This window comes from Numenius arquata, chromosome Z, assembly GCF_964106895.1.
Source record: "Numenius arquata chromosome Z, bNumArq3.hap1.1, whole genome shotgun sequence".
In the NCBI taxonomy this organism is placed as follows: Eukaryota; Metazoa; Chordata; class Aves; order Charadriiformes; family Scolopacidae; genus Numenius; species Numenius arquata.
In genome coordinates, this window is record NC_133616.1 from 65,918,887 (window position 1) to 65,942,693 (window position 23,807).

At 40.9% G+C, this 23,807-nt stretch overlaps 1 protein-coding gene across 1 annotated transcript in view; it reads right to left on the bottom strand.

Annotated features, from left to right (window-relative positions):
• Nucleotides 1–23,807, bottom strand: part of GRAMD2B (GRAM domain containing 2B) — a 47,945-nt gene that overhangs the window by 11,999 nt on the left and 12,139 nt on the right. Inside the window, exons 2-5 of the mRNA XM_074166048.1 lie at nucleotides 9,139–9,261; nucleotides 6,973–7,060; nucleotides 6,595–6,661; nucleotides 4,677–4,780 (exon numbers count right to left, since the gene is read on the bottom strand). Of these exons, the coding sequence (XP_074022149.1) occupies nucleotides 4,677–4,780; nucleotides 6,595–6,661; nucleotides 6,973–7,060; nucleotides 9,139–9,261 (382 nt within the window). The remainder of the gene's footprint in view (nucleotides 1–4,676; nucleotides 4,781–6,594; nucleotides 6,662–6,972; nucleotides 7,061–9,138; nucleotides 9,262–23,807) is intronic.

Here is a 23,807-nt window from a genome sequence, read left to right on the forward strand (position 1 = left end):
CTAGAACTACCTAAAAGGAGGTTGTAGAAAGGTGGGTGTTGGCCTCTTCTCCCAGGTGAATAACGACAGGACCAGAGGAAATGGTCTGAAGTTACGGCAGGGGAGGTTTAGATTAGATATCAGGAAGAATTACTTTACTGAGAGAGTGGTCAGGCACTGGAACGGCCTGCCCAGGGAGGTGGTGGAGTCACCATCCCTGGAGGTATTTAAGAAACGTGTAGATGTGGCACTTCAGGGCATGCTCTAGTGCCCGAGATTGTTGGTTTGTGTCTGTTTGCGGGTGGGCTGGTGTGTGGTTGTGGGTGTTTGTTTTGTGTGGGTTTTGTTTTGGTTTTGGTGTGTGGGGTTTTTTGTTTGTTTGTGGGGTTTTTTTTTGTTGGTTGGACTCGATGATCTCAAAGGTCCCTTCCAACCAAGAAGATTCTGTGATTCTGTGATCCATGATTACTAATATTTCATTGGCACAGGTATGGTTTCAGATTATTACCATTTCTTAACTATTTTTACTTGTGCTTTTATCAGATGCCATTCCAGGCTTTTGTTTGTGTCATCCTTTCCCAATCCCTTCTGGCTCTTACAAGACTACAGGCTTAGTTCACTGTAGGTCTGCAGAAAAAAACACTCTTAAAGCTAGGCTTCTTTGTTTAGAAACAAAACATTTCAGAACACATCAGACAAGAGAGGCTTGTTGAAGAATGAACATAAAAGTCTCCTCACCACTTACAGATCCTTCCATCTGCAACAAGCACCTGAGTAAACAGCTGCTCATCCTTCAGTAATCATGAAAGATCCAATACCCACACGGCCACCGACCTACTCAAACTGATTCCTGCGTGTGCAATCCAGACTGTCTACATTTACATTGAGAAGTTCTCAGTTTTCATTCTTCTGTTGTGTTTACATCCAACCCCATTAGCTTAATGCCTGCTAAGTTTTGGAATATTTCACTTCAGATTTTCTGGATGGGCTCTTCTGGTAAATTCCATAGTTCAAAGGACCAAATACCTGGTTTGACTTTCAGTTGAAAAGCCTAGAGCTTAGCGAGTTAGGCAAATATAATAATCCTGCCCACACATGACTAAGCTATAGGTCCTGTTAAAAATCCCTTTGGTACACAGTCACAACTACTTGAAAATTTGGAAGCAAGATGAAAAGCGTCCAAAGATTATTCAACACGCAATCACAGACCTGAATTAAAAACGTATGTCAGCACAGAAGGAGAATGAAGTTACTCTGTGCAGTTTCATAAAGACTTGTTAACTTCTGTTCAGAAGAGCAACACAAAGTCATGAAATGAAAGATTGTTTCAGGTAACAAAAAATGTATTTGTGTACATTAGTCTGGGCGCGAGATTGCCAGCTGTTGTTGAGGCATGGCTAGTGTCCTGGTTTGGCCTCAGACGGCAACAAAGGACCAGGTGGCAGCCGCTCGCTCAGATCGGGCCCCCCCCCAGCGCGGCCGGGAGGGGAGAATGGGAAGAAAAAAGGCAAAAACTCGTGGGTTGAGACAAAGGCAATTTAACAGAACAGCAAGGGGAGCAAGAAACAACAACAATAATAACACCGACAGAGGAATGTACAACCACGAGTACGATACCACCGCTTGCCGACCGCACCCGGGACGCCCCCCGACCGCTCCGCTCCCCTGGGGGATGACTTCCTTCCCCCGCCCCCCCCCACGACTTCCTGCCCCTCCCCTTCCCCGGCTAGCTCCTGTTACCCCCTGGGCATGGCTCCCACGGGATGGAATACCTGTGTCCCTGCTAGGTCCTGGGGAGAATTAACCCTATCCCCGCCAGACCCAGGACGCTAGTCAAGTATCTGCTTGTCATCTATGGGCTAGAACCTCACTCTTCACTTGGTACTTAGTTTTGTTAAAAAAGTGTGATAGTAGAAAAACACCAAACCAACCCAAAGCATATAATTTAAATTATTCTTAGTCCCAGGCCTGGGTCTAAGAATCTGTAAATCCAGTCATAATTTGTTCTATTGATTTTTTAACATGTCAACTCTATTTCTCCTGCTTCAGAAGCCTTGCCTTTTGAAAATGGGTAATTAAACACTACACCTTTTCTTCTTAAACTCATATCACAAAGTTTTTGCAATACTTTTCAAAACAGCTTTTTCTAGGACTGGGAAGACGGGAGCAGATACCATGTGTGAATGAACAGAATCTTTAAAATAAACAGAACAAAATAACAAACAAAACCAAAAACACATCAGAAGATTTTTTTCAGCACAAATCCTGCTAATACTAATGATAAAAAGGCAGCTTAGAAATTTTCTAATTGGTTCAGTTCACCTCAAAGAACTTTAAATCAGAGATGTTAATGGCATTCTACTGCATACAATTTTGATGGATAACATTACTGTAATCAAGACTAAAGTGTACTTAAGTGGGATTAAGTACTTGCTTACTGCAGTGTTACCCCAGCATTAGATTAAAATGGTAAAATCACTGTAAAGTACTTTATTTCTATCTGGAGTAATAATTATTTCAGGAAACAAGGTTTACTGGGCAGGCAACTTGGAAAGTAACTAAAATCAGTAAGATAGTGCTTAGCTCCAGTAAAGACTCAAGGTCAATATATATATAGCCAAAAGAGAACTGCCTGGAAACACAGCGACGTCTTTCAAAGCCTATTCAATCCTGCAGAATCAATCTTTTGATTATGCACAGTGTTTACACTGCAGAATAAAATCTCCTGACTTGCACGGCTATTCCCTCCACAAAAGCTTTCTACAAAAAAAATTCTGCAGGTGGAAGAATTCACATTGCAAAATTTATTAGAATGCGTAGACCTGCTATTTCTCACAATAAAACACTTTATCACTAAGTGTAAACTATTTTACAAGTCCTAAGCAATAGAGGTTTTGTGTCTTGGAAACTTTGTCAGTGTATCCAACTGCTAAGAACGTTCCTCTTACTCTCATGCTTGATTTCCTCCTCTGCCTCCCATTACATTATTTATCATTATATCCCTGATTTTCATGCTTTTTTGTTGATAGTATTCCTAAAAAATTGTGCTCGCTGGATATGACTGAACACACCTTTAAATGTGTGTTGCAGGGGTAGGGGAAGACAGCTGGAAGTAAATGATTAGGCCTATCCTCTTCACTCTTCATTTTACCCACAATGCTTTCTGAAAACAATGCCCCAGAATTGAATAATCTGGGATATCACTATAGCCACATTTATAAACACTGTCTATTCTACCCTATCTTGTAATGTTTTCCCTTTTAATTGTATACATAAATACGTATATATTGCTGCATTTAAAACCCTGTTGACAAAGATAATTTCCTAGTACTATATGACTACCATTCTTCATCTTTTTTTCCAGGTCTTTCTAGTAGAACTCTACCAAGTAGACTACAATTTTGTATACATTTAGCTTAGTTTTAATCTAGATAGTTGTCCCACCGTTTGAAGTAGCCACATTTGTTTGTGGAAAACAGGAGATTGCTAGTACAGCCACTTCAATTTTAATTAAACTAATTGCCAAGATAACTAATTGTGGATGCCAGTGCCCAACCATTTGTTAATTTTCATTTCCTTTCCATCCGCATTAATGTACTGCCTGTGACTAACAGAATCCATTAACTAGGAATCAACGGTAACTCATTTCCTTGGGCCAAGCAGTAAAACATAATAACCCATAAGGTCAGTATGAACAATGTGTTGTTAATAATTTTAAGTGTTCTTTAAGCCTATCCCACTTTCTTAAAATCCCTTTCAAAGACAGATGGTGTTCTGTCAAAATGGTTGACAGTAGAGAAGTGAGACACTGTCAACTCCTAAGCTGGTTTCAGCACCCAATTCATTGACAAAGGGTCTGGATCTAACCAGGAACTTTGTTCAAGGAAGTACCCGAGAAAGAAGACAAAGAAATCCTTGCAGGAAATTGAGCTGTTTCCCAATAAAAGCACAAAAACAAAGCAGAGATCACATAAACAAAGAAAACTACTCCAAAAGCTCCAGATCAACAGAACTAGAACACATCTTTTTGGGAAGGTTTTATTTCTATCTGTATGCATATCATTCACCATAAAGGCCCAAGCCATAGGTGAGTCATATCTGCACCAAGAACGAATAAATCTTATAAACTAGGGTTTTCCTAACTGTTCATGTCCCATTTCTGCTCTTCATACTAGGCTGACAAGTGAAAATCTAGCAAACCGTTCTCTGTTTATGCAGGAGCGCTAGAAGAATCCCTCATCCCTCACCCCAAAGACCTTTGCCACTCAACTCAGAAGCCAGTTTTAGTTCTTCCTCTTTAATTGTCTTAATATGCTTGATCCTTCCCTTTAGTACCCCGACTACATTCTTGTAATGCTTATACTTTTCAGCCTTCCTTCCTCCTCCTCTCTGAAGACAGACCTTTTTGTACAGTTTGTGCTATGAGGGCTTGGCAATGCCCTCACCGCCGCATGTCAGATTCTTTCCCTTCATCTGTTTTTTTCAGACAGGAAGTACTTAAAAGAGAAACTCGATCTTTAATAATAATGCTGCAGTGCTAGAGTGACTTTCAGGCATCGCTTCTGAACAGTGATTGCACTCAATAATACTTAGAAGCATTAGTAGTATTCTAGCTTTGCATAATAATGCGAACTTCTGATGATGAACAGATTGTTAAGGAATAGCTTTACTCTTCTGCACATAAAGATTTTACTAACCTTCGTGTCTTTACCAAAAACCTTGGAATGGAAGCAAATCCAGTTTTCAGAAAGGAATAACTTTCCTTGGTACAGAATTTCTTTCTGCAGAGCACAGGTAAAGCCTGAAACAAATAGATACTCTATAATCTTTAAGGTAACCACAACCCAAGCCAACTGTTACAAATTTAGCTTTTGTTTTGCTCTTTTTTAAAAGCCATAGTATGTTTAGGTTTATAACTTTTGATAAACATTGTCAAACTCTGAAACACTTGGTAAGTTTAATACTGACAAGCTCAATAGATTTCACAAGCCTAAGTTTAAACCAAAATATCTGAAGAACAAAGACTGAAATGCATAGTAACATGCAACCAGCTCCCAGAAACCAAGAATCCTTCCTTTCTGAGAGAGCACCACCTAGCTTCCTATAAACTTGTTGACTAGCTTTCAGGTAACTATACTATGTAAATGTAAAGAGCTTAATGAAAGGTTTTAGGCTTTAAACTTTTAGTTCTATAGCAGTTGCCTGGACTAGATGACCAACAGAAGTATGACACATGTAAAGTAATACTGCTTTTACTTCACAGCCATTTCTTACTCATGAACTGCTTTCCTTGTATTCCTTTCAAGAAACATGTTATACGTATCTACGTAGAATTCACTTGTTGTAACTACCACAGAGAACAGTAGAATCTTTAAGTCCTTCTCCTATGTTGAGAGATATTAGTTGTTTAGCTTAAATAAGTAAATTTTAATGAGAATAAATTACTTAGGGCTATAACATGGTGTGACTCATGCTGTGAGCTTAGCTTTACTTAGCATGAGTAACTATATTTCCTGAAGCCTTTAGACCACAATGGAATGAATTTTCTCAGTAATTTTCCTATCAGCTGGTACAGTGCTGTGCTTAGTCTTTTAGTGTAAGAGAAATGTTGACAACACACGGATGTTTTGGTAGTGTTTTCCCTAAGTCCAGGGCTTTTCTGTTCCCCACATTCTGCCAGGGAGCGCAGGCGCACAAGAAGCGTAAACCAGAAGACAAGGAGAAGATAAGGGGTGACAACCCTCAGCAGAGACTGCCCATCAACAGGGTGAGAGCAGTCAATGGCCTGCCTGGACACAGAAAAAGAATCCCAGAAGGTGTTAGAAGACCCCAGACCAAAAATCAACATTGGACTGAAAGACCCAAAGGGTGCCTGAGGGGGGGGGGTGTAGAGATCGCAAGGGTGTCATTGCCCAGGGATTTCTTTGTTTGAGGTTCCTCTCTGGAGGCACCCAGCCCGGCCTGACCCTGCTGCTGGACCTTTCAATTAAATTACTTATTTTTACAAAATCTGATGCCTGAGACTCTGCTGCGGGAAACCTAGGGTGAGACTGAAGAAGGAGGGGTCTCACCCGAGAGTGACTGTGTGTGTGAGGAACACAAAAGGGCACCCATCGGCTCTCGGGGGTTGCCCGCTGCAAAGGGACCCTGGTCTGACCACAGAAAGACTCGGGTGCTGTGTGTGCCACTCCCTGAGTGGGGTGTGAAAGCTCGAGGCTTCTCCTTTAAAATAGCACCAGCATTTTAAAATATTTAAAATATTAAAACATCATCAAGAGCAAAAACTCAAGCAAGTCACTTGACCAGTGCTGTCTCAATTAAGGAGAGACTTTAGTAAGAAAGCTTCAATACCAGAACAACGTTGTGCTAAGTTACTCTGCTAGGAAGTGCAAAGCAGGCTACAATTCCCAAAGATGCCCAACATCTGATGATTTAAGATTTGCAAGATTACCACAAAAACACCCACTGCATGCAGATGGACGCCTTGTAGCTCTAGGCTGCTGGAGTTTAAGGTTTTTAAAGTTTAGGTAGTCCCTCTTGTACATCACCACAGAAGGCAGGTAACAACATTATCTTAGATCCACAGCCAGCAATGACAAGGGGGTTAGTACTTACTTTGTTTCAGTGGCTCATCAATGGGAACATCTAGAAACAGCTTATGAAAGTGTGCATTTGCCTTCAGCTAAAAAACAAGAAGCCCCACACCCAGAGACACATGCCTTATTAGATATTATTACAATCAAGTGACCCATTCCACTTCCTGTCCTCCCAATACCTTCTCATTTTGCCCACTTGTTTTATAATAAATCCGCTTTTTTGATATATGGTTATTACGTCTGTATCCTGCTTTGCCCAGACCCTAACACAATGATAAAAAAGAAACCTATGTCCTTATACAACCACAAACTATAATATTGCTAACAAGGGGGGTCTACAATAGTTATGCATTTACTCTTACTATATATAAACAAACAAGTACATCCTCTGCCCTACCTGATTTGAGGCACGTTTTTTCCTTTCAAGCTTGGAGTCACTCTTGATATCCATTGTTGGGAGTGGACTATCTGTGCTGCTCTTTGTCCTGAAGATTAAAAAACGCATCCCATATAAGTTTAGCCTCAGTACATTAGTCTTGGTAAGCTATCAACAGGACGTTCTTCTCCATGAAACATATTAATCTTTTAATAACTATTACCTGATTCACCAAGAGTTATGCAGCAATAAAGACGAGCATATCTTATTCTTAAACCATGCCAGCCCTCACTGAAATTCTTCTTTTAATTAAGAAGTAATACTCTAAATTACTAGTTGTAAGGAAGCAAAAAAAAAAAAAAGTTTAAGACATTTTTACAACTTAGTGAATTATCACAATGCTTAGCTTCATGTTCATTTGTTTCTGGGCAGCACGTAAAACACTAACACTACGCATGTTACTTATTAATGCAAGATAAAGTAAGATAAAACTTAGTAGCAGCGAGTGCAACTTGTACTATAAAATGAGAGATCATTTAGAAAGTGCAACAGAGCAGAAATATAGGTGCAGAAGTCAGAGGACAGCTATGAACCGTGTAATTAGTGTAATGAAATCATTAGGATAGCCAGCAGTCCCAAAGGAGGTGAGAGGGAATTGTGAATGTCAGTTGCAGGAGAAGCTGTACCTGTACGGCTCTAGCCATGCATATTGGGAAAAGAAAACCAACCCCAAACCCAACAATTCTAGAGTAGAACAAGTACAGAGGAATGTCTCCGTGGGTGGCTGGAAAAATAACTTTTGTTTGTTTTATAAAGGAGAAATTAATGGCATGGACTGCTCAGAAAAACAGAACCAGAGGTGGGACAACAGTGTTTCATAAATTAGGAAGAGAAGAACATTATCCCTGAGAGTTACTTAGCACAGAACAAAAGCATATCAGCAGGCTATAAAGATAAGGTAGTTCTTTTTTAGAAGCCTTCAGATGCAGACTGAAGAAAAGAAGGAAAAACACAACACAGGACTCCTATACTGAATGACCCGAAGAACACGTTGTGCTAAAGATTCAATGGGGAGAGAAAGGTGCTACAGAAGTTTCCATTATGGCACCTTATCCTGCATAGTAAGTCTTTACTTTCCTAAACTTGAGAGGTTCAGGATTTCCAGTAAAAACCGTAAGGGTGAGAGGAAGAAAACCCCCAAATGTAATGGAGATACAGTTGGATTTAGGAAAGAGGTTGTACAGCACTGTTGATTTAGGTAGCAGGGGGACTTGCTGCATATCTCAGGTGGTCCCTCACAGAAGAAAACTCTGAAATACATGTGTACGTGTATTTGTGTTGCCTATGTCAAGTACAGGTCAAACTGAAATGAACTGTGAGCCTTAAAAAAAAACTTATGCCAACCCCTCACCAGCACACAGTCAATTACATTGTATGTGAGAGGCAAGACGAGGTGGAGTTTGCAGAAAAAAAAAAAAAATAAAAAAAAAGTAGTAATCACACTTTCCTTCAAGTAGCTTCCCCTCAAAGATGCTTCAGGAAATTAAGTGATTTTTTTAAATATCTGCCTTGTGATCAAACCCACAGTGTCAGGTAGACTGCTGACTTCTGCATTGTCTGCTCGGTTGACAAAGAGAAAGGGATGCAAAATTTGTATTCAAGCCCTCCAAGCAGGATGTTAGTATTATTTAATTTTCTTTTAGAAGGGTTTCAAATGCATCCCAGTTCTTCAACAAAGGAAGAATGCCTGTTTTTGCAGACATTACAATAATCTGATGAAATATACAGCAGAGTCTAACATTAAAACTTCTGTCATTGCTTTACCATGGACAATCAATATTCCAGCATAAAAATGTTCCAGGAACAGTGCAGGACCCAAACTGCAGCTCAGTTTGACTGCCTGTCAAACTGACGTGAAAAGGATGTAACTAGCAGTGGCACCGTGCAATGTATTTTTTTTTCCTAGAACAGGGAAGCTAAACCAGCCCAAAGTATGAATTCCCACTATTCTGACTGCAAGAGCAGCCCCTGGAAGGTGGCTCAGATTCCTGTTTCTTTGCATAGTGTGCAAGCTAACCCACACCTGGGATGTCAGATAAATCTTGCCACTCAGTGTAGCTTCTTGAATGGGTTGTAACAATTCTGATTATCTGCCTAGAAGAAAACTGACAGCATTTCTGACATTACCTAGCAACATCAGCTTTTTTCCGGTAATCAAAATACTCCATTTCAGTGCTAGTGGTGTGCAGCAACACAGGAGGTGATTTTCCTGCTTTTCTTTTTTCATCTGTTCCATTTTCTCCATCTGAACTGCAAAGGGGGAAAAAAAAAAAAAAAAAAAAGAAAACAGAAATATGCATTGTAGGATTCATACCGATGTCAAGTGCCACTGCAAAATGTTGACAATACAGTTTTTTATTTTATATGTGCTATGTCATATCTTTAACATTAAGGTCCTGAAAAGACTTCATCTAATGACTTGACAGTATTATATATCTGAACAGTATTCTGAGCTCCAATACTGGAATTTCAGCAATGAAGAGAGGAAAATTGAAATACTGCCATGGATATTTCAGCACTCATAAAATTTGTAGCTGTAGCTTCCATTCCAAAGAGAATGCCTTGTTTAGGAAAAATGCATTCCATGTTCAGTACTCAGATCCAATGACCAATGTAAATTAATTTGATTGGCAAGTTGGGAAAAAAACACACTGCATGACAGTACCTAGTGCTTAGCAGATTATTTGCGGCTCAAGGTAGAAAGAGGAACCTGGGTCCTATTTTGTCTCTCACTTACCTCTTCTGTGAAGAGTCCACCTGCAGGTTTTTCACAATAAAAGGTCCTCTCAAAGTATCAAAAGTGCTGGGTTTATTTTACAGAAGCAGCACTGCCACCACAGTGCACTACCCTTTCACAGCATAGGCCACTACCTCAGAAATATATGCTAAGGAACTAGAGTCAGAGGGCTGAGAGATGTGCCATCAGAGACTTTCCCTGGCTTCCCTTTTCATGATTTTCTAATAAAATGTTAGCTCAGAAAATTTAGAGGAAAAAAAGCTGTCATTAATAGCAGGATCTGAAGAATGACAATACTTTAAAGTAAGACGTTACAAAAAACACACACCCCCGTTCTTTGGAAGACTAAAGCCTCAGAAAGACTACAGGATGCTCTTAGCATTAACATAAGAAAGCCAAACTATGTTGCCTGTTAATTTAACGCCTGGCCTGAATGACCTCATTTATAGAAGCTTTCATTATAATGTTTAATATCTGCAATTTTACAGCAACACCACAGCCACTGCCATCATGTGAAAGTGTCTTTACAGTTTCTTTTCCTACTAAGACAAAAGTTTTGCTGATAGAGATTTGCCAACTAACAATCTATTTTCTTTTAGGAAGGGCATAAAAAGCTCCATGGGTTTGTTTACACTTTGGTGAATAAGATCAGAAGATACACCTCACAACATCTAAATTGAGATCTAATGAGTTGGTATCCTACCTCGCAGCTAAACTAGAGTGTATGTCATGAGACAAAAGCCATGGAGTTTTCCCTTATTGGTGCTGGGACTTGTTATCAAGGTTTATGTTTACAAACAGCAACTATTCCGCCATCTAGTCTTTCCTCAACCCTTAGCACTCCCCACCACAAGCCTAGTTTCACAAGTGAATTGACACTTTCTAATTCACACTTTGTGGTTGCCCATCACTGCCTTGGGCAGCCTGCTCTTCTTACGCAGCAATGCTATCGACTGATCAAAGCAGCCTGTCACACCTCCACCTCTGTACTAGCTAGAACACAAGCTGTAGTGTTCACTTACACCTGCCTACAGTTAGATGTTTTGTTGCTCCTAAACACTTCGTTTACTTGCCGCTCATATTCCCTTTTCCCTCACCCATAAATTAATCCCTACTTCACGGTTAAACCTATGAGCCTGTTCTATCCTGTCTGTCTTTCCTGTTAATCATTACTATTCCAGAACCTCTACTGCCTCTGCCTGAAGTCTATCTCTCTAGCTGCTTGCAGATGGCAGAGTGCTGGGGCATCTCACCACACTAATCTTGCTGATTGCTGTGTATGGAAATGCTGAGCTGTCTCATGCCAGCCTGGTCACCTCTCCAGGGTCATCTTCGGGAAACTATAGACCTGTCAGTCTGACTCGGTACCGGGAAAGATCATGGAGAAGATCATCCTGAGTGAGCTCTCACGGCAAGTGCAGGGCAGCCGAGGGATCAGGGCCAGCCAGCATGGGTTTATGAAAGGGAGGTCCTGCTTAACCAACTTGATCTCTTTCTATGACCATGTGACCCACCTTCTTGATGTGGGCAAGGCTGTGGACATTGTCTACCTGGACTTTGTTAAGGCCTTTGACATCATCCCCCACAGCGTTCTCCTGGAGAAGCTGGCAAATCATGGCATAGACAAGTTTACTCTTCACTGGGTAAAAAAATGGCTGAATGGCCATGCCCAGAGAGTTGTAATTAATGGGGTGAAATCCAGTTGGCGGCCGGTCACCAGTGGTGTCCCTCAGGGCTCAGTTTTGGGGCCAGTCTTGTTTATCTTTATTGATGATCTGGATAAGGGGATTGAGTGCACCTTCAGTAAGTTTGCAGATGACACCAAACTAGGTGGGAGTGTTGATCTGCTTGAGTGTCGGCAGGCTCTACAGGGGGACCTGGACAGGTTGGATCAATGGGCCAAGGCCAATGGGATGAGGTTTAATAAGGCCAAGTGCCGGGTCCTGCATTTCAGTCACAACAACCCCAGGCAACGCTACAGGCTTGGGGAAGAGTGGCTGGAAAGCTGCCCGGCAGAAAAGGACCTGGGGGTAGTGGTGGACAGCCGGCTTAACATGAGCCAGCAGTGTGCCCAGGTGGCCAAGAAGGCCAACAGCATCCTGGCCTGTATCAGGAACAGCGTGGCCAGCAGGAGTAGGGCAGTGATGGTGCCTCTGTACTCGGCCCTGGTGAGGCCTCACCTTGAGTACTGTGTTCAGTTCTGGGCCCCTCACTACAGGAAGGACGTTGAGCTGCTGGAGCGTGTCCAGAGGAGAGCCACAAAACTGGTGAGGGGTCTAGAGAACAAGTCATATGAGGAGAGGCTGAGGGAAATGGGCATGCTTAGTTTGGAGAAGAGGAGGCTGAGGGGGGACCTCATTGCCTTCTGCAACTACCTGAAAGGAGGTTGTAGAAAGGTGGGTGTTGGCCTCTTCTCCCAAGGGAATAATGACAGGACCAGAGGAAATGGTCTGAAGTTACGGCAGGGGAGGTTTAGATTAGATATCAGGAAGAATTACTTTACTGAGAGAGTGGTCAGGCACTGGAACAGCCTGCCCAGGGAGGTGGTGGAGTCACCATCCCTGGAGGTATTTAAGAAATGTGTAGATGTGGCACTTCAGGGCATGCGCTAGTGCCCGAGATTGTTGGTTTGTGTCTGTTTGCGGGTGGGGTGGTGTGTGGTTGTGGGTATTTGTTTTGTTTTGGTTTTGGTGTTCTGGGATTTTTTTTTTTTTTTTTTTTTTTTTTGTTGGTTGGACTCGATGATCTCAAAGGTCCCATCCAACCAAAAATATTCTGTGATTCTGCAGCTGAGAACCGGAAGAATGTACTCAAACACAGCAAGAGTTTCCCACTCAACATCTCACGCATGAGGAGACTCACCTGTGTAACACATACCACTGACAGTAGCAACTGGTTTTGCTATGTCTGTCCTTCACCCTACCTCCCATATGCCCCCTTCACGTAATGAAAAACTACACGAGGATTTGTCCTTACACTTCTGGTAACTATAGCTCCACACAGCTTAGAAGTTCCTAGTAGATGTCTTTAAAGTATCAGCAGAATCTTAGCCGACCTTCAGGAGAAGGAAAGATCACAGGTATGACCCAAAACCAGTACAATGTTGTTTATCAAATTATTTGATCAAAATCAAATTATCAAATTATTATATTATAAAGCACTCCTTACATTTTCATGAGTCAGGATTCATAAGTGCTTTGTAAAAAGAGCACAAAAGTCAGCAATCCATGAAAAAAAAATTAGATCAAGTGCACTTAAGAAACAAAGTGATGCTCACTACAACTGTTAGCAACTGTTGTATATATGTGAACTGTATTTGCAAATATCAGAGCAAAGCACATAAACTTTGTGACATAAGGACTTTGTTGGTATGAAAATACACAGTTTTGAAGTTGAACATATATTGTGGATTTCTTTCTAATAACAAACCTATTTAAAAAAACAGCTAAAAGAAAAAAAGCATAAAGTTGTCTCTAGTTTCCAAAAAAAGAATGGTTGTCATAGGGAGTATTTTCAAAGGCAAGGCTTGTGCTTACTATGGGATCCTATCTTGTATCTAAGCAAGTTAAAATAAACATTACTCGCAAGCACTCTAAACTTTTTGCAAGAAATGTTTCCTTTTCTTTTTTTAAATACACATCAATAACTGAACTAAGTAATTTAGGATTAAATCACAGAAAAGGGCAACTGCTATGAAATACATTAACCAAGGCAGTGGACTAAGTTTCATTCTAATGAAGTCCTCAGAATTATGTTACTCATCAATGTATTTTAGAAGTCAGAGGAACTTCATCCCTTCTGATTTGAATGGTTTCTGTGAAACAAAAACTTTCTGACAGAGAGCTGTGTCAAGTTCCACAAACTGCAGAAAGTTTTCTGAACATGGAAAGGTTTTCTTTTTTTTGGTGTTAATCTCCTCCAGAACCTGAAAAGGGGTACTTCTGGGGAAAAGTATGCTGTGTCAGGTTAATGGGGATTTTTCAAGAGGAAAAAAATTAAAGCCAGTAATACAAACTTTTTCCCTGTTCCCTTCAAAATGATTTTGAATAAGCAGCACTGAAGAAATAACATGAGAGATGTGCCAACAGGCGACAGTTTGGAAAGTGAGCGTTAAGGACTAACAGTTGTCTTTGACAACCCCAATATAGTCTTACCAGACACGAAAACTTCTCAGGCATACATAAGAGATATCAAAAACTCCAGAACTGTACAGTGGTTACAGTCTTTAATTCCCAACAACCACACAAACCTTTATACAAATCTTCCTCAGATCCACCCCAAAGGACATCCATGCTACTTGTTTGCAGATGACACCAAGTTGTGTGGTCTGGTCGATACACCAGAGGGACGGGATGTCATTCAGAGGGACCTGGACAGGCTGGAGAGGTGGGCCCAGATGAACCTCATGAGGTTCAACAAAAGCAAGTGCAGGGTCCTGCACCTGGGCCGAAACAATCCTCGAAATAAATACAGACTGGGGGATGAGGTATTAGAAAGCAGCCCTGAGGAAAGGGACTTGGGGGTGCTGATGGATGAGAAGCTGGACATGAGCAGGCAGTGTGCACTTGCAGCCCAGAAGGCCAATCGCATCCTGGACTGCATCAAAAGAAGTGTTGCCGGCAGATCCAGAGAGGTGATTCTGCCACTTTACTCTGCTCTGGTGAGACCTCACCTGGAGTACTGTGTGCAGGTCTGGAGCCCTCAATATAGAAAGGACATGGACCTGATAGAGCGGGTCCAGAGGAGGGCCACCAAAATGATCAGGGGGCTGGAACACCTCTGCTACGAGGACAGGCTGAGGGAGCTGGGGTTGTTCAGCCTGGAGAAGAGGAGGCTCCGGGGAGACCTCATAGCGGTCTCCCAGTACCTGAGGGGTGCCTACAGGAGGGCTGGGGAGGGTCTGTTTACAAAGGCCTGCAGTGACAGGACAAGGGACAATGGTTTTAAGTTGGAGAGGGGGAGATTTAGATTGGGTATTAGGAAAAAGTTCTTTACTATGAGGGTGGTGGAACACTGGAACAGGTTGCCCGGGGAGGTGGTTGAGGCCCCTTCCCTTGAGATATTCAAGGTGAAGCTCAACGAGGCTGTAGGCAACCTCATCTAGTTGGAGGTGTCCCTACTGACTGTGGGGAGGTCAGACTAGATGACCTTTGGAGGTCCCTTCCAGCCCGGACCAATCTATGAATCTATGGTCTGCATGATAACAGGTCCAAAAGGTTCAAAAGCCACAATCAGTTGCAACAAACCAGCCCACCGGTCCACAAACTGCAGATCAGTTATGTAGGAGGAAAAAAGTATCTTGAATAACCAGAGATGCTAGCTACAACTTCAATTGTTTGCAAAACTGCAGCCAAGTCAATACTTCCCTAGAGTTTAACGTGAGTGAGGACTGCTGCAAGAGTCTCTCCATGGATGGAGCATACATACGGATCATCACGTTACCTTAGAAGCCTTGTTATCCTGCTTTGTCTCTTATTAAAAAAGGATTAACTTTCAACAGCAGTTAGACTGCTGGATTATTGCAAACAATCAACCAAAAGACTGTGGAGTAATTTCTCCCCTAATGTCCACAACCATGCTTGGTACAACATACGTAGAAATATCTGTCATAAATACAATGACATTCTGTATCTTTCGGTTCTGTTGAGTAGCTGTTAGCAGACCAGAAGAATTTGACAAGGGAATCAAATTAGTGCCCAAATACTAAGAGATTGTGTTATTTCAGTTATTCTTACTCCCAGACATGAGTCTATTCAGGTAAAGGAATTTATTCTTCTTTCAGAAACAAAAAGCCAAACAAAGGGAGAGGCTCAAAACATTTCAGGATCCCAATTCAAGCCTTTTGCAGGCTAAAAAGCAGAGGAGAGGGAGCAGGATGAAGAGATTTATCTAGGCAGCATGCAGGAGACATACCAGCAACATGCTTCAAGCACAGATGACTGACTGCAAGCGGGTAAGATGAAATGGGCCAATGCTTGAAAGGACAGCCTGCTAAGCTTGCTGTAGGACAGAGGCAGCCTCCTCCTCAGCACAGGCCTTCCTTGACCTATCAAGCCCCGAAGGAGCAATGAACTCAACCTTCCTTCTGCTAGGCCTCAAGTCTTTCATCTTCTTTCAGAAAGTATGTCCCATCATTCCTCTAAACATTTTTTCTATGCCATACCAGTCTGAGCAAACCTTTTTTGGATATGTAATCAGAATCCAGAGTGCTTTATCTGACCAGCTTCCTTTCGTACCTCACACAGTTGAATTACTCCACTGTTGGACTGAGGAAAAGACCTTTCCCATTATAAACTCTCCTGCTGTCCTCTTCATAGCAGATTCTAGTGGTCTCTACTGGATAAACTAACAACAGTGCTCAAGTTGAGGATTTAGATGATACCGAGTGCAAAATATAGTTCCTTCTCTCTGAGAATAATATAGTTACCAAGTTGTGTGATGCTTCTGTTTAGTTAAAGTTTTGCTATGCTTTGCTAGCAAGTAAGTTACAATTCACTTAGATAACAGAAAATCTTAAGACTCTATGTCCCTGAGCACAATAGATAAGGCTAGAATAAGCTGGTTTTGTGATTTTTTGCAAGCAAGAAGTTGTGTAATTGAGTCAAAAAAGTAACTAGGCACGTGCAAAGACTGAGTTCAACCAGCAGACACAGTGAGGAAGACTATCCACAACCACCAGACAACTCTGGAAGACCACCAATGGACATAAATGCGCGTGCATCAAGGACATTTACATACATTAATGAGTCCTAGGAAATAGTATGACTATGTTAATAATTCCTCAGAAATCTAATGATTTTGTATATTTTGATCACATATAATCTCTGTAAGCAAGCAATGCAGCACGCACATTAGGAGGCGTGATCCTCTGTGTACCCAGTACCGCGATAAGAATGCCTGCTTTCTAAAACTCCAAATTGAGTCTTGGAGAGTTCCTATTTGGCTGACTTATGGTATCAAGATGTTGTCTATTCCTACAAAGTCTGGTCACTCAGAGGCAAAATGCCCCCAGTGGCTTTACAGCCATGCTCCAATGTTACATGGCACAAGGCACTGGTTATGGGAGAAAATCTCCTTAAAAAACATGCCTGAGAATAATGCTACGATTTAATCTACTTCTAAGAAGGAGCAGAAAGCTGCTCAACAGCCGCTATAATAGGTCAAAAGGATAGCCACAATGTATGCATTTGGTATTCCATATACTTAGTATACCGCCTGTACTTAAGGATGCAAATTGAAGGAAGTAAAGCAGCTGATTCTGAAGTACAGCATTTCTTATGTATTTTGTAGGACAGATATACTGCCAGAAAAGGTATTTATACTGAATACAGAGAGCAGTGAAGCATTAAAGAAGTAGCAGAGATGTGACACCCTGCATGAGGGAAAGGGTCAGTTCGTTAATATGAATAGCTATGAACCAGACTGAGATTTAACTACCTCAGGTTGTTCAAGAAGCAGGCTCATTGTCTTCTCATGAGATCACAGTTAAATACATCATGATGAAGACAAAGTTATACAGCTGCACATTAACTGAATATCGTATGCATATGGATGGGCACAAACGCATATACACCATGTGTTTCTCTATGCATTTCTAGGATGAAATAGGCTGGCAGGCACAGGTGGAATCTTGATGTCAGCTAGCACCAAAAGAGGAACCAATCCAACTGTTAAAGACTTTTTTCAACTGTGAATCTTATTTTATATATCAAGGTAATTAGTTTCAGAAATATTTACTGTGTTGTATTTCACAGCTATCTCTTGGAACACAACTACTTACCCATGAGTAGTTTCATATGTCTGTGATGCTATATCCTTTATTCTGCTACATCCTACTATATCCTTGTTCATCCTTTATTAAAAGGATGAATGAAATTTTTCAGTTAGTACTGACCAAAAACCCCTCCAACACTGTTGAAGATAAAGAAAGTCAGCTTTTTTTCCTCAACTGAATAGACATTTCACATAATAACCAGATCAAGTTTCACACTGCCTTACCACTTGGACATCAGCAAGATCACTGTGACACTGCAGACGTCATTAGCAAGTATGTAAATTCTCTGCTCTAAATACCATCTATTATTAACTGGCTGTATTCCCTGTCTAATCAAAACCAGACTGCTATCAAGTTCCATAGAAAAAAAAAAACCACAGAAGAATTCCCTGTGCTCTGAAACATGAGACACTATAACAAGATATTTTATTAAGTTAACAGTAGAGCAGGAACATAAGCCATTTAGTTCTCTTGTCTTTTCAAGAGTTTCCATTTCAGATATCCACTTCAAAAAGCAAAAGCCCTCTCATACGTATCTTCACTCAACTCCACGGGAGTCCCATGATGCAGTTTTCATGGGATTCTAAGCAGGGTGACCAACAACTATTTATCTGAACATAGGCACGGCCAAATCCAGCAAACGACACAAAACTTCTCAACCGACACATTTCTAAAAAAAAAAAAAAAAAAATAAATGTGAAGGAAAAGATCTGAGGGGAGATGTTCATTCACATCTGCTTTAGACTGGAGCATGTGTTTGTTTCATTCTCCAATTCGTTGGCAGCTTTTAGGTGAAAAGGTTTTCCTTAGTCCTAGTTCTAGCCTACTTTATCTTCTAACTCAGAACAAGGCAAAAAACATGACCACAATTCCTACTGAAGCAGAAGCATGCAGCCTTAGATCACATTTTTATCTTTAGCTTTCAGGGGCATCAGGAGAAACGGAAAAGAAAGAAGAATTCCTGATCTACAACTTACTCAGGTTGCAGAAAAAAGGACAAAGGCATTAAAGTGTCAGGTCTACCAATTGTTCTATACTGAACGCAATATATATATATACTGCATCTATACACAATCCATGCGTTCAGTATGACCTCACAGGCATCTATCAACTGAATCTGCTCCATAACTCAGGTAGAAACAACACAAATCTCTCTCTGGAAGCAAACATCTTCATAAATGAGGCCTGATCAGAGCATAAGCATAATGCTTTGGCCTCATTACCTGAAGCTACATCTCTGTTTTTTGGAGGCAGAACTACAGAGCAACATGCCTCCACAGGATAAAAGACTTGGCTGGCAGTTTTCCAGCATTAATTGTGTTTTTGAAAAAAACTGAGTAGTTATATTAGACTGAATTAGGATTAAAGAAAAAAAAAAAGCAGACACCAGTAATTATATTAACCACTACTATTAAGAATGCAGAACAGTTAGAGATGACAGCAGAGGCTTGGGAGCAATCCTACCAACACCTTTATTCCCTTCTCTGCTGCTTAATAAAAAGTTGAAGAATAAAGGTGCCACAAATCACTTGATCAGAAGGTTCTGGTTTATGGCACTTTTAGAAATAAAGACCTAACACGCTGCATAAAAATAATGAGTCAATATGCTGCACACTAAGTGTCTGAATCAAGGTAAGGGGGGAAAAAATAATTTTGGTTCTTCAGACAGGATGTACACAAAGAGAAGGATGGCTAGGGTTTGATCATCCAGCAGTTTCTTTGAGAACTGGCATTGACAACAGATAATCCACAGCCACGTATGAGATTCATCTCTTTAAAAGGGAACACTAACCGATCAGAGAAAATTTGAAGTAGGTATTCAAGGCATGCCCGCATACAACACTTTTTGTAGGCTCCCTAGCAAGAACAGTGCACAACAAGGCCTAATGCAAAACACTAACTGAGATGAAAGCGAGCATCTAACTGTGTTCACTTACCCTGTTTCATTACACCTTCCATCAAGGTTTGATGCAGATCAAAGTGAAATCACTGTTGGAGGCGCACTGCTCACCAAAGCTCTGGCAATGCTGAATTTCCTGTAATTATCTTTGCAACCTCGTAAGATTTTTCTCACAGACCTGACTGTGCGCTCACAGAAAAGACCAGAACAATGTAGATAATCTAATACAGAAGCTACTATTTCACAGTAGGAAATACTAGCTTCCAACAAAGGGTCTAACCGACACTAATCTCAACAGTGCCTTTGACTGTGACACTGCATATAAGGACTTTCCAAAGTCCCAGAAAAAAGATATTCTTATTTGAATCAGATGTGACATGTGGTGGCCTGATCCCTGCTAGGACCAGCCTGACTTTCCATTTTCTGTGTCACAAGGACACCGAGTCCAAATGCTCTGTAAGCCTTCTTCTTCAGAATGAGCTTTTCCACTGGCCACATGCCGTACTCCATGGCGATACCCACTCTCTCCTATGCTGGCCATAGCTTACTTACATGAAAACATCACAAAACCAAGTGAGCATATATATAATTTTGTTATTTACTGGACTTTTGCAGTACTAACATTCCTTCTTGTCCAGAAAGAGGCTGAACAAACCTAAATGGCTCTTCTTGAGCTAGTATAGCATAAATGGTAGCTACAAAATTAGCATCAGGTCTTTCGCCTACATGATCTATCTTTCATAAACAACCTAAACTAAGATTCCCAGAGGGTGAAACCACTGAAGCGCCGAAAGGAATGGATCATGCCTAAGTACGGTTGGTTTTTTGGGGTATGCCTGGAACTGTTGTTTCACAGTAAGGTAACTAGCAGGCTTCTCCCATCTATCCACAGAGGAGTAAGACTTCCATCTGCCTTTACATCCTCTACTCTGCCAAGTTTCTCTGCCGCCTATCTGCAACCTGCACATTAATTCCTGCCACTCTTTCCAGATGCTCATTAACCTCCCTCACCTATTTCTCAAGGACAGAGGCAGAAGCCAGCCAGTGCCAGGTAGAAGCTTAGTTAACAGAAGTGAATACTTTGGTACAGCACTTAAGCTCAGTTACCAGGGAATTAAGAAGAGCTAACTGTGTTCTCCTTGTACGTACCCCTAGAGCCCCTGCTTCTCCTTTTTATTAATGTGTCCCAGTACTCAATTCCATTACTCTAACAATCACCCCAGCATGAGACAGCACACTATGCCATTTTATAAAGAGGAGACAAGGGCTGGCAGGAAGCAGTTGCCCATGTCCTCCCAGAAACTCCCACTGACCCTTGCATTATCTGGAAGCAAAAATCGATGCTTTAAATATTCATTTACATCTTTCTGGCAAGAAAACATAATCTTGCTGCAATTTTGCTCAAAGATCTGCTAGAGAAAGCAAGAAGTTTCTTTTCAAGGAAAAGTGGAGAAATAGGGAAAGACAACATTTCCCAAAGTATTCCTACTATCTGCAGGGAAATTATTTGCTCTGTGATGACAATATTTGAAGAGATTCTTGTTGATCAGCCTAGCTGGATCCAGACAGCTACCCATGAATTTAGGTTAAAGTAAGTACTACAAAAGAGGGCTGTAAGGATTGCTAGACCAAACACAAATCTAAAAAGGTTAACTGGATAACTATTTAAAAAGGATATACACGGACTTGGCAACAGCTATGTACAGAGCATGAAGATCTTTAGTCCCAGCCGTGGTATCATTAGATAAGCACATAATTTCTAACCACATAACTACAACATTTAGGGAGATCGTGGTAAGAAGACAATACTCTGATACTATGTTTATGCATCACCTGTCAAACACCAGCACTGAATCCCACTGCCCAAGGCTTATCTGTAGTATTATGTTGCCTAACAAGTATCTCTCACAGACTGCACACAACCAGTAAAGGCAGAACATTCGGGAGTATTTCACATTAGCCAATGAGGCACTTTGGTGCAAAGAAAAGGCCTATTCAGATTCATAGTGTGCATTTACATGTGACACAATTATTTTTAAAAAACTGCTTTTATAACTTAAGCATGTACATACAGAGAACAAAGTAAGAATGACAGGAAAAAAGGAAGAACTAAGAGCAATTAAAAAACATCACCAGGAACAAATGGACGTCATTCAGACTGGAAACCTCTTTTCTGCCACAACTCGAATTTAAATGTTTCATTTTGCAAGGCTACCTTTCTTTTCAGATCATGCATAACTAATATCTTCATCCACTGAAAGTACAGAACATGAATAACGTAGACACACACCTACACTTTTTTCCCCCCAAATAAACAGTAGGAGTTTAGCTGTTGGAAAAGAGTTAACCTGGATCAAAGTTGAAATAAAACTTTGAATCAGTAATAACCACCCCTTTCTTCACAGGATTTTATATTTCTCTCAAGTAAGAGTTTAGGAAAAAAGGTTTATGAGTTATAATTATGCAGAGGTTGGTTGGTTAATTAATCGTCTTTTAACTTATCAACTGATAAACAGTTATTAGGAAACATCTGCTATGGCAGCATAACATGTCAGACGAGCTGTAAAAATCACATTCTCTGTTTCCCCAGAAATACGTAATTTTCCTGTAAGCATTTTCCTGCTTTCAGTAGCATATTTTCCCCAGTAACTGCAATGTGGCTTTGCTCAAAAGAAGAAAAAAAAAAAATCATCTAAGTTTTTCCATACCTTAGTCTAAAGTCCCAGCCTCCTCATTTCTTTAAGTTACACTCAGTAACGGGACATTACCTTATGCTGTAACTGTAAGGGGACAGAATGTGGCACTTAATGTTAGTGGCATCTTAACCATACAGTAACTCAGCACAGATTTAATGGTACTTGGCCAAATCCTGTATGTGGAAACCAGAAAATGCTACATTGACTTCCACAGAAGCAAGCGTGTGTGAAAGTAGAAGGATGCTGACATGGAATATGAAGTGCTCATTATTACACCTCTGCCATTTCTCCTCAATGCACCACAGTTTTCAATGACACATCTGTTCCACCAGCTGTCTCTGAAGTGGAGCTACAGCTTCCAAGGCAGATCCAGTGCCACCATAAACATAACAAACCCCACTTTCAAGTAAGAAGAATAAATATCCTCTAAATACAATGCAAGAGTTAATTCCTTGGTGATCCAAGGCCACATCAGGATGTACTGATCACGGATCACCACTCAGAAGCTCTTTTCTGCCCAGGAATTTTTGATTTGCTTGGGAGGTACTCCATGTCATCACAAACTTCTGGCACATCACTATTTTGTGTCCGCATAATAACAGCGCCCATCCTCCACACAGCATTCTCTCTGGGGTTGTACACCCCACAGAGATGTACTGAAAACCTTGCAAAGATATAATTATTGCTAAACATGCCACAGAAGCCCATTTTCTAAACCAGTGTGAACAGACAATTCTTTCTGTATAAAGTTTCCTGAATCACTGGCAGATAAATATAAACTTCTCAGATCTAATCGTGAAATAATTAAAAAAACCCAATCCAACAAAACCCCCAAAAAATCTTCTACAGTTTCAATCCTTCAGAAGCACCTATCCAGCAGGAACAGCTTTATGGTTGCAGCTATTGAGCTATAAAGTCCATCTCTAAGCCGAGCAACATTTTAAGCATACCTCCAGGAAGTACAGATTACAGTACACACATAAATCTCTCTCCCCTGAGTTTTGGAAAACATTAAAAGACTCCCTAAGTCTCTATAACTCTGCTGGGATTTTTTTCAGAGAGAGGTCAGCATGAGCTCTGTTGGTTGCATATTGCTCCCTGGAAGTACATGAAGAAATGAAACGCCACCACAACCACACACACTTATTTACAAAATTTTCTAAAAAAAAATATCTTCAGTGATCCAACTTTTGAAAGTTCATTTCTAACTGAATCAAACCCAAAATTCTGCTCTTGTTCTTCAGCTGAATAATTGCCCCTGTAGCTTCATGTTAGCCAAACCAAAGTGACTTTGTTTCTGAGGTTAACTCACAATTCGATGAACAGGATTGTTTCTCAGAAGGACCCAGTTATCAGTTAAATGGGACTGGCAAATAAATTCCAACTTTGTTTCCAGCCAGCAAATGCTTAAACAATTTTCTAGTTTAAGACAAAGCATTTCAACTTTTTTGCCTACTGCAGGCTTTTCACCCTCCTGCTGCCCAGGCTAGTATTGCTGAGCATCGCAGCCTGCAGCGTAACAGACAGCCTAGCTTTCCCCTGCATGACACCTACCTTCTACTGAACAGCAAAAATTAACAGCTAAAAAAAAAGAGTCATAGTGAGTGAGACTACTCCATTTATCACACTGGTTAAGACTGACCTCACTTCTACAGCTGCAGCTGATTCAGCACTGAAAGAATAAAACAC